The 10,697-nt window shown below is 30.0% G+C and overlaps 1 protein-coding gene across 1 annotated transcript in view; it reads right to left on the reverse strand.

Annotated features, from left to right (window-relative positions):
• Positions 1-711: 711 nt before the first annotated feature.
• Positions 712-10,697, reverse strand: part of LOC113386869 (multiple inositol polyphosphate phosphatase 1-like) — a 33,464-nt gene continuing 23,478 nt past the window's right edge. The window contains exons 2-9 of the mRNA XM_026624627.1: positions 5,926-6,136; positions 5,169-5,317; positions 4,893-5,075; positions 3,660-3,782; positions 3,364-3,589; positions 2,679-2,831; positions 1,343-1,526; positions 712-1,155 (exon numbers count right to left, since the gene is read on the reverse strand). Of these exons, the coding sequence (XP_026480412.1) occupies positions 903-1,155; positions 1,343-1,526; positions 2,679-2,831; positions 3,364-3,589; positions 3,660-3,782; positions 4,893-5,075; positions 5,169-5,317; positions 5,926-6,115 (1,461 nt within the window). The 5' untranslated portion in view covers positions 6,116-6,136 and the 3' untranslated portion in view covers positions 712-902. The remainder of the gene's footprint in view (positions 1,156-1,342; positions 1,527-2,678; positions 2,832-3,363; positions 3,590-3,659; positions 3,783-4,892; positions 5,076-5,168; positions 5,318-5,925; positions 6,137-10,697) is intronic.

Below are 10,697 nucleotides of genomic sequence, written 5' to 3' on the forward strand. Positions count from 1 at the left end.
AGTTGCACTTGCCGATACATATTAATTAGATGAGATTTAGCCAATTAGGTAAAATGCTCAAATGTTTCTTCCTAAAAACTGATAAATTGGATGTATACTTATAATATCTTCAATTTGCACAAACCCATATTATTCCAAACTTCAAAAAAATTTTATTTATTATCAAATTTTAGGATATTCGTGAAGTATCTAATTATTAATATAAAGATCTGAAACTTTTAGAAAAATTTTTTTAATTAATTTGGAAGCATTTGAGTTCTTGGGAGCAAAAAAATTCGAAAATGTCCGTATTAAGGACCACCCTAATTTATATATATATAGATTTATATATAGTATGTTTAATTAGACTTCTAAATTATCTGTGACTATTATCTTGCAATTCAATTCTTTTATATAATGCTGAAAAATACCTCTTTCTAATAAATAGATTAAATTATTAAAACTGTTTGTATTTATATTAAACTATAAAAATACATTAACAATATATAAATCTTGAAAATAAAATTAACATTACAGATTGAACTTTATACTAATATTGTTTCTTAACACTTCTTATTATTAATAATAACAAATACCTTATTATTAATAATAACAAATAACATGTTAATTATTTACACTTTTGGCAGAAATATTTTACATACATATATTTAATACTGTATTAGGATTATTAGAATTTAAATCTAATATATTTTAGAATTTGAATCTTGACGCAACAATGTTATAATTTTTGTTAAGTTTTATATGCCAACAATTCAATAACCAAAATTACTATTATGATAAATTAGAACAATCATTGATAGATGTTTTAATGCTCACCTGCTTCGTTTCATTATTTTTAGATATTAGAATTTATACATTTTGATTGGTCTATACTTCACCACAGGAATATCCTCAAATTTTATTTAAATTCCTCTAAATCGATCCAATAATAAAACTGTTATTACCAATGATACGAAACCAATGACATTTAAATTGGATGCAGGAGCCGAATTAGGTAAACAAAAATGATTCAGGTCGCAGGTGTCAGCCAAAAGTGCCCATTTACGTCTGACAGTCTCCCAGGAGCAAAGTCCGACCCTGCATTCGCTTATTTCTGCTGGGGCCTCGTTCAGGAGAAATAAGACCTGGTAAGGCTCCGGTTGCGTCTCATCACATCTATAAGGGATAAATAGATAAAATGTTAGGAATTGAATCATTTATCCAACGCCAATTAAAAACATATTTCATTTCACAATTTGATTTATTTATTGATCAAAATGTAGATAAAATGGCGATCAGGTTGTGCAAGTTTCATGTTTTAGTGTGCAAGCGTACATATAAATCTAGTTACTATAAATCTTACTTGTGCAGAATAGCTGCCAAATTTCCAGTAAATGGTGATTGTTTGCTGACACGCCACTGTCTATTCTCATTAATCTCAAAATCAGCTGCGGTCAGAGGTCGAGAATCTTTTGCCAAACCCAAAGTGGTCAACATCATGTTCAACATTGCTTGATGGGTAAAATATGCCACCACATTTGGACCATCTATTGAATAAATTTGAAATTTAATTTTCAAAAAAAGACTCCTCAAAAATGTCCAAAATCTCCAAAGAATATTTGGAGAGTCTGCTAACGTGATATTGAAGACAATTAATCTTAAATATAAAAATGAATCGCAACATGTGTTGGTAAGCGCATAACTCAACAACGACTGGACCAATTTGGCCAATTCTTTTTTTAAAATGTTCGTTGAAGCCCAAGGATGGTTTTTACGGCGAGAAAAAATCGAATGATTGTCGGGAAAACCCTAAAAACAGCCCTTTTCTTTTTCTCATACAAACGTTTTCTAACTAAAACGTAGAATCAATTTGCGCTTTATTGCTATTATATAAAGTTCATATTAAATTACAAGCACTCTTTCTTCAATTCTTTGCATCTTTTACTAATCTTCCCACAATATTTTTAAAATTCGTAAAACATCACTTTATAACAAGAAATGGGAAAGTAAAGATGCATACATACACAATTCGGCCCTCACGATATCGATTAAGAGAAGTTTAAGATGCAATTTTGGATATCTTAAATAATAAAACATTAAATTAATTTAATCCAACAAAGTACCAGTGTTATAATATGGTTATTGTTATGTTATACCGTTTAAAAGACTTCAATTTCCAATATTATAGTGTGGAAATTGAGACTCATCATTTTATTTAAAGCAGTTCTACATTTAAATCGTTCATTTTATAAATGTATATGGATTTTGGCGTGAAGAATAATTTAAAAAACCATAATTAATATTTTTAGGTAAACGATAAATATTAGTATATTATATTAAAAAAATGTGGACATGGGTACAGGACAACGTCTGTCGGGTCATCTAGTTTGATAATACAAATGCTGCAATACTAGCATAAATTTAACAAATAAAGTATGCAAAGCGTCCATATCGCAAAAAAATCTGCACTATATTGATAAATTAAAAAAAACAGCAGAATTAAAAACAATTGGTGGTAAAAAAACATAAAATCGGTTATTTGTGAAAATAGAGATATATGATACGACATGTACCCTGGAAGATAAAAAAAATAATTCATATATAGAAGTACAAACAAATGTGTATCTATGCTATGCTATATACCAGTTTTCGAACAAAGTCATGCTTCTTGATAATTATAAATAATTTTATCTACTTACCATTAGTATCGATCTTTTTTGTGAATTTCTCAATCATATCTTTAATCGGAGGGCATCCAATTTTAGTATTGATGTCTAAACCATATCCAGTTTTGTAGTAATATTTTAAATCTTCGAGATATTCCAGAATTTTTACTTGGTTTGTGTGAAAGCCTGTGATTGAGACAAAACATTTATTAAAACGTGATAGATGAAAATTGAGATCCTTCTGGAAAGGATAATTTCTCTTATAGAAATATTACTTTCCAAAAAAAATTTTCGAAAGTATTGGACGCATTGCCAAACAAAAACTACTCAATCCTGGTAGACCCCAATTTAGAGATCTTTTCAACAAAAGAAAAATCGCTAACATACAATTTTGAACTACCTCATCAATGAAAAATATGGAAAAGTGGGTTCGTAAGAAACTTGGTTTGTATTTTCTGATACTTCAGTGGTTTGTAGTTAGCACCATTAGATTTTTCTTGACACATCTAAAATATTGTTCCAGACCAATTAAATACTAAAAATATGCAGTCCGGCATATTCATGCTTCATAGAAAAAATGAACCCAAGAATCACCTCAAAAAATTTCTATGTTCAAACATTTTCATTCTGAATCACAATTCGCCGATACCGGTTGCTATTGCTGATAATATAAAATACATATCTTTAGCTAAAGACAAAATTCTTTTAATATAAATACTAACCGCACACCAGGGCGACCCAAGTCTGTCCAGTTTCCAAGCCCTGTCGTACCTGCACATCGCCCAAATATCATTTACCACATCCTTGTCCAGAGCAAATCTAAAACCAAGTTTACTGGACACATCTTCTACAAGTTTGGTATATAAAGGTGAATTTTTAAAGGCTTCGTATTCGGGTTTTGGTTTATCCTCTTCATCGATATATAAGGGACAGAAATCGTAACCCTAGAAAGAAAGAAAAATTAGAAAAAGAAACATATTCGAAGTTGTACGTTTTAGTTAAGAATGAAATTACCTTCAGCAATTTGTCTTCCTTTGGTGGCGGTGGTAAATGTATCGAAACTGAAGATGGTCCAAAGAGACCTTCAGCAAAAGCTTTGAAACTGTATTCGGTTCTTTGGGTTTCTGTGTGCCTAAACTGTAAATAATAAACACTGAAACAAATATCTATAAAATGTTTAGAACTAAGTTTTTTAACTTCCCGTAGGGTAGTTATAGTAATGGGCCGAAAATCGAAAATACATTTTTTTGCATTTCTCGACGTTTTGAAGGTTTCTGAACATTTAGGCATACCTCGGAAAAAATGGATGTGTGTGTATGTGTGTGTGTGTTTTGAATGTCCGCATTTTTTCGTCCACGTTTTCGGGCGCACGGATCAATCGATTTGAATGGTTTAAAAAATATTCGATCCCTATTGATAGGGAGATGTGCTGATTAGTTTTTGGCAAAGGCAGCTCCAGCCGCTACGGAGATCATTACAAATCGAGTTTTTGAGAGAACGGAGTACCGGATTTGAATGATCTAACAAAACATTCAATTTGTAATGATTGGGAGAAGAGGTGATTAGTTTTTGGCAAAGACAGGTCTCGCCATTTCGAGGATACTGAGCTAAATGTGCAAAAAATGGCAGTTTTTGAGTGAACTAAGCGTCCGATTTGAATGATCTAAAAAAAACTTTCTGCTTGTATTGACAAAACAATTTGAGGATAAAAAATTATTACATCTTTTTTTATTTTCCATAAAATATTTTTGTAATTTTGGATTAAAAATTCAAAAAATTACCCAGACTAAGCACAGTCTAAGCGCCACTCTGGTACAAATATTTACCCAAGTGCGTTTAGACTGTTTATGCACTGAAGCACTTTTCCAATTTTGTGAAAATTATTGAAAAATGTGAAAATGCCGCCAATCTAAGCACAGTATAAGTGAAAATGTTGCACAGAATTATTTGTAAATGAGTTTAGACTGTGTCTATACGGGAGCTCTTTTTCAATTTTGTGTAAATTCAATTTCATTTCAATTCGAAATGAAATGACGATTGTTAATGTTCTGGAGATAAATTGATTTATGATTTGCATTTGATTTGCTCAGATATAACAAGATAGCAAAAATAATGAAAGTTACAGTATTTGTAATAATATATTTGAAAACGTTTAAAATTTCTCGAATATTTCATTACGGTACGGGAAGTTCCAGCAATTTTCTTTAAGGCACGATGTCATACACCACTAGTTTATTATTAATTTACCTCATATTGTTTAGGATTATAAAGCGAGTCCATAAGTTGGGGGTATTTGGATTGGAACCTTCTGGCTAACAGTCTGAGATCTTCTTGTCCTTGATAAACTAAATATTGTTCATGATTTGCTGTTATATTATGATCCCATCTCCATCGCGATAAATTCTCCAAATCTTGAAAACAGAGTCTGCCCTTAAGGTAAAAAACGTGTATTAGAGAACTTGTACTTGAACGAGTTCTGGGACACTCTGTATATATTAAATTATTATATATTTAATTGCTTACTCTATCGGGAAGACCAGAATTTCTGTCTTGATAATTTCGAATTATCTCATCTCGCAAGCTTTCCAAATGTGGCATCCTGCCTATTTCTTTGGCAGTTGGCAGCCTAGTACCATGTCTGGTTAGCAACCAGAACTGTACAGGTTCACAATCTGAAAAAAATAAAGTATACAAATATTAGATTAATATATTTAAAACACCCAAACATACTGATGTGTAAAATATAATGAAAATCTAATAATTAAATCAAAAATCAATTCGTTGTTCACTAAATAAAATTGAATTTGAATTTTTTGGAGCTGAAATTAATCTCACATTCCATTTAATAGTCATTAACTTTTTTGTGACAATTTTCTGTCAGAAAACAAAATTTGTAACATTTTTAAGAAAATCATAATGTCACTTTTGTGATACTTAACCAACGTACCGGAAGATAAAACAAAAATCACACATCAATTATTATATAATTAACTGAACAGAAATAAGCAAAAACAGTACAGTTATGTTTCATTAAAATTTGTTGGGAATAACAACACTATATTGGTTATTTATATTTATATTTAATTTTTTCCTCAATACTCAGACCAAGTCCTGACATAGTCGTCCTATCCTTATGAGATGAATTTGTTATTATAATTTCTATAATACTGACTAATTTTCTATTAATGCAGTGATACCAAGTTTATGCAATTTTTACTTGGCAACATATCGCTACCTTGGACAACTTTCAAATTCCCATTAATTTAGGATAAATACTCACGTGGAACCCTGTACAGATCTCCTCTGACTCCTTTAACTAATTCATAAGCAGTTTTAGTCGCAAATCTTGTATTTTGGGATTGGTCATCAGTACTGTAGCAACTTTCTTCGCAGCATTGGGAAATGTTGCGATTAAATTGGGCAAACACTGAGCACGTGGACAAAAGCAATAATGCAGTTAACCAGTACATTTTTTGATTGAAAATGCCCCACTGTAATAGAAATATATATAAATTATTTAATTATAATAAAAATTAATATTTTGATTTGTCTCGATATCAATTTACACTGCTTGAGAGAGTTTTATGATACTGGTAAATTTTCTGGTACTTTCAAAATTCCTACCCTACTGAATTAGTTATGTTATTAGTTAGAAGATATCAGTTTGTAATGTTGAATCTGCTTAGTTATTATAGAAAAACTTGTCGTGCTAAGGCAATTTGCTGGAACTTCCCGAAAACGGTGGCTCTGAACAAAAAAGCATTTTTGCATTTTTGTAGATAATTTTATGCTCTACAATATTGTATCAGGTAATTTTGCGATAAAACTGACCATTTAGGTAAAAACCGCAAAAAAGTCATTTTTGCCTTGTGGCACTTTTTTAGCTCGCATCAGATCAATAAGGAATTTTAAGATTTCTTTTATAATTGTACCCTTCAGCCTGATTTTAGGTTTAAATTGACCTAATGACCGAATTGACCTTAGGGCTATCGATTGCTTTTTCAATAACTCAAATCGGTAGAGTGGTACTCCCGAAAACGTCGAAAAAAAATTGTATCCACACCTACACACACACATGTATTTTTTCTCAGGTATACCAAAATGAGCAGGAACTTTTAAAACGTGAAGATATGCAGAAAATTTCATTTTTGATTTTTGGCCCATCACTATTACTTACCCTACGGGAAGTTAATTAGTAAAAGTGATATGAGTAATGAGAAAATTTTTATGATGTATGAACTTCTTAGTGTACTAATTGTAAGTTAATTTAAAACGATCACTAAATGACGCCAAGTGAAAACGCCCACATTATTCCTCATACAATTTGTACGGTAGAAACAGAAGGAAAATAAACGGGAACAATTGCAACGTTGGCTGACTAACAAATGTACTTGGGCATACGTTGGCTGACTAACAAATGTACTTGGGCATATTATGAAGTCTAGAATGGTTCTCCAATATTTTTAGTTTTGTTATACATAACTAAATTTAGTAATATTTTAACAACTAGAGTAATAACCAATTATTAAAGAAATTACAACAAATATAAAACCATGCGCAGGTGTCCTTAATAAATTAATAATTATAGTTAATATAATAGCAACAAAAACTAGAAGCAGCGGTTTATGACTAACTTTGTTTGTTAGTGCTTTGCAGCAAATTTATGTACTTTCCATTTTATAAAGAAATTAATATCAGAGGAACAAAATTATTTTATGAAATTGGTATTTGACAAAAAGTGTACATAATTATGATAAATATACAAAACATTTCTAAATTTTTTTTAAAAATTGTTGAAATATTTTTTACAAGTTATTTGTATCGAAAAATATGTCGCATGAACTTGAGAATTCAAATTATTAATTATACAAAATAACAAAACAGTTTTTCCATAACAATGCAAAAATAGTTCTGTAACTTCCCGTATCGCAATTTAAAATTTTTAAAAGCTCAGAAAGAGAAATTTTCTGAACATTTTTGAAAATATTTGAAAAACCAAATATTAAAAAATTGGTTCTCTTACATTTCTGTGAAAAATTAAAAAAAGAGAAATAAAATTTTTTGATCGTTTCTATGGATTCCCGAAACCGCTATACCTGCCTTTGCAAAAAATTAATCAAATCTTCTTAATGTCAGTATAAGTTTAATGTTTTTGAATCATTCTAATCGGATAATCCGTTCTCTCAAAAACTGAAATTTAAATTGTTGCATTTTCGAAACGGCTGGACCTGCCTTTGGCAAAAACTAATGAGCAAGTCTCCCGTCAACAGGAATCGAATGTTTTTTGAAACGTTCAAATCGGTTGATCCGTGCTCTCCAAAAAGTCGACAATTTGTATCCACACATACATACATCCATTATTTTGTAAGATATGCCAAAATGTTCAGAAACCTCTAAAACGTAAAGATACATATATAAAAAATTTCATTTTTGATTTTTTGCGGTAACTAAATTACTCTATCGTATTGAAATTCTGAAAGTTCACCCAGTAGCAAGTCCTTCTCGATTTTAATAATTTGTGCACTCGTATGAAGTAAAATTAAAATAACAAATTATAACAAAAATGAAATTGATAAATACAATAAATAGTAAATTAGAAATAAAATATAAAAAATTATATATAATTTCAGTTTCCTGTAAAATATAAATATCAAAAATAATTTATTCGTAACGACTTGTTAAAAACTATTCAAATACGAAAATTTACGGTATTCAAATGCGATTTTTCAAATTATAGTAGAAAAAATATGTTAATTATTCTTTCACGAGGAAGTCGAGATCGCATGAACTTAAACATATGCGTCACCGTCCATAATAACAAATGTTACATCATTTAAACCAGAGGTGTTGAAAATATGTTATTGATTTGATTAATATAATTTTTTATTTGTTTTAACCGCAATCAGAATTACTTATGATCCTATGAGCTGGGTCAATAAATACACTAGTGGTGTATGGCATCGTGCCTTAAGGCAAATTGCTGGAACTTCCCATTTCATAAGGAAGTGCTTGAGAAATATTAAATGATCTGAAACAGATTGTTATAAATACTATAACATGGTCTAATATTTATGAGAGTTATATAAACTGAATTACGAAGTTAAAATTATTTATTTGAAGTATATAAGTGAACTTTAGAACTTAAGCCAAAATTAAAATAAAACCTGAATTATTTTCAATATTCAAGAAAATTTTAGTTTAAAAAAAGTTAAAAAAAAAATGGAAAGAAAATTTTGAAATATTTTTTTTCCCCAGAGGCAATTATTTTGTCAAAACAAGCAGAAAGTTTTTTGAATCATTCAAATCGGATGCTTAGTTCTCTCAAAAACTGCCACTTTTTGCACAATTAGCTCGGTATCTCCAAAACGGCTGGACCTGCCTTTGCCAAAAACTAATCACCACTTTTCTCTATCAATACAAATTAAATGTTTTTTTAATTATTTAAATCGGATACTCCGTTCTCTCAAAAACTCGATTTGTATTTTCTGCACTCTTGGCTCTCTCCGTAGCGGCTGGATCTGCCTTTGCCAAAAATTAAGCAGCACATCTCCCTAACAATGGGAACCGAATGTTCTTTGAACCATTCAAATCGATTAATTCGTGCCCCCGAAAACGTGAACGAAAAATTGTATCCATACATACATTCACACACACACGTCAACTTTTTCTGAGATATGCCAAAATGTTCAGAAACTTTCAAAACGTGAAGAAACATAAAAAATTTCAATTTCGATTTTTGGACGATTTCAATAACTTACCCTACGGGACGTTAAAAAACTGATAATTTATTGATTGCATATATTTTGAAAAATTGAAATAAATTATCTACTCGTACATACTTTCATAACAAATTTTGTTAACAATCGAACAATGCTTGTCTATTCTAATTGTTTGCGATAATGTTTGAAAAAACTTGCGTCAGATACATTCTTACAATATGATATCGAAAATTCAATCACAATTAATAATTTTCATCATTTGATACGGATGTTATCTCCTTAATTAATCAATGTTACAAATTAATTCAAATTTGTAATCGATCGCATATTTAAATTTCCCTATCTCTCATCTTCGATAAGCATTTTGCATCAATCGTTGATTCCGGGTTCGATAACCACCACGGTCACCTCGATATCAAGCAGAAGTGATAATAGATTATTTCTTGGAATTATAGATCTAAAATATGATATCAAAAGAAAATAGGTTTTACCTTGATAGAAATCTTACAATAAATCTCAATAGATAGTAGAATGGATTATATTTTATTAACACTAGGTTAATGAATCACGTCACAACAGATCATTTGTTAAAATAAATAAATAGAAAAAAATAGGCATAATACAAGAAGTACAAAAATGACTGTTAGATCAGATTCATGACAGAAAATTTTATAAACGTGCCAATGACCCTTTTTTAAGTCTATTAAGGAATTTTATATATATACTTTTTTGATTCTGGGGAATTGATTTGATGTTGTATGTTGATAAATAATCGAGAAATTAAAAAAAATTATATAAAAGTAGGATGTCTTTGCATTACGCCCTGAATATGTTAATAAATTTTGACTATCGTTTTCATTTTACAAATTAAAGACAAACCCGAAGGTGACAGCCCGACAAAAGTACATTTTTATTATATCTTTAAAAAAAAACTAAAGTAATACCTGTAATTAACCTATGAATAATTAGAAATATTGTGGATTATATTTGAGATATATTACCTCAAGTCGCAATTTGATATCATACTGCTTGATATCAAGTTGACCGAGGTTGGGATCGAACCGACGACCAGTTTGCTCCAGTCCACGTTATTTCAAAGTTTTAAAAACTGATTTTTTTTGAAAATATTGAACTTTTTTTTCTAAACGATCGCGCTGTAAAGCTGTTTCAGAGACAAAATTTGGAAGCGCGTGAGCGCCGCATCGCGGTCTTACATTATAAATCTTGGTACGGAACCGATAGAAATGTAAATACAATTCATATATATTATTAAAATCTCTATAAATTATCTGATAATTTGATGTGTATATGTCTAATAATCATTTGTGACCGC

The sequence above is a fragment of the Ctenocephalides felis genome, unplaced genomic scaffold, assembly GCF_003426905.1.
Source record: "Ctenocephalides felis isolate EL2017-DRISC unplaced genomic scaffold, ASM342690v1 CF-g0.4_SCAFFOLD_03571, whole genome shotgun sequence".
NCBI classification, from domain to species: Eukaryota; Metazoa; Arthropoda; class Insecta; order Siphonaptera; family Pulicidae; genus Ctenocephalides; species Ctenocephalides felis.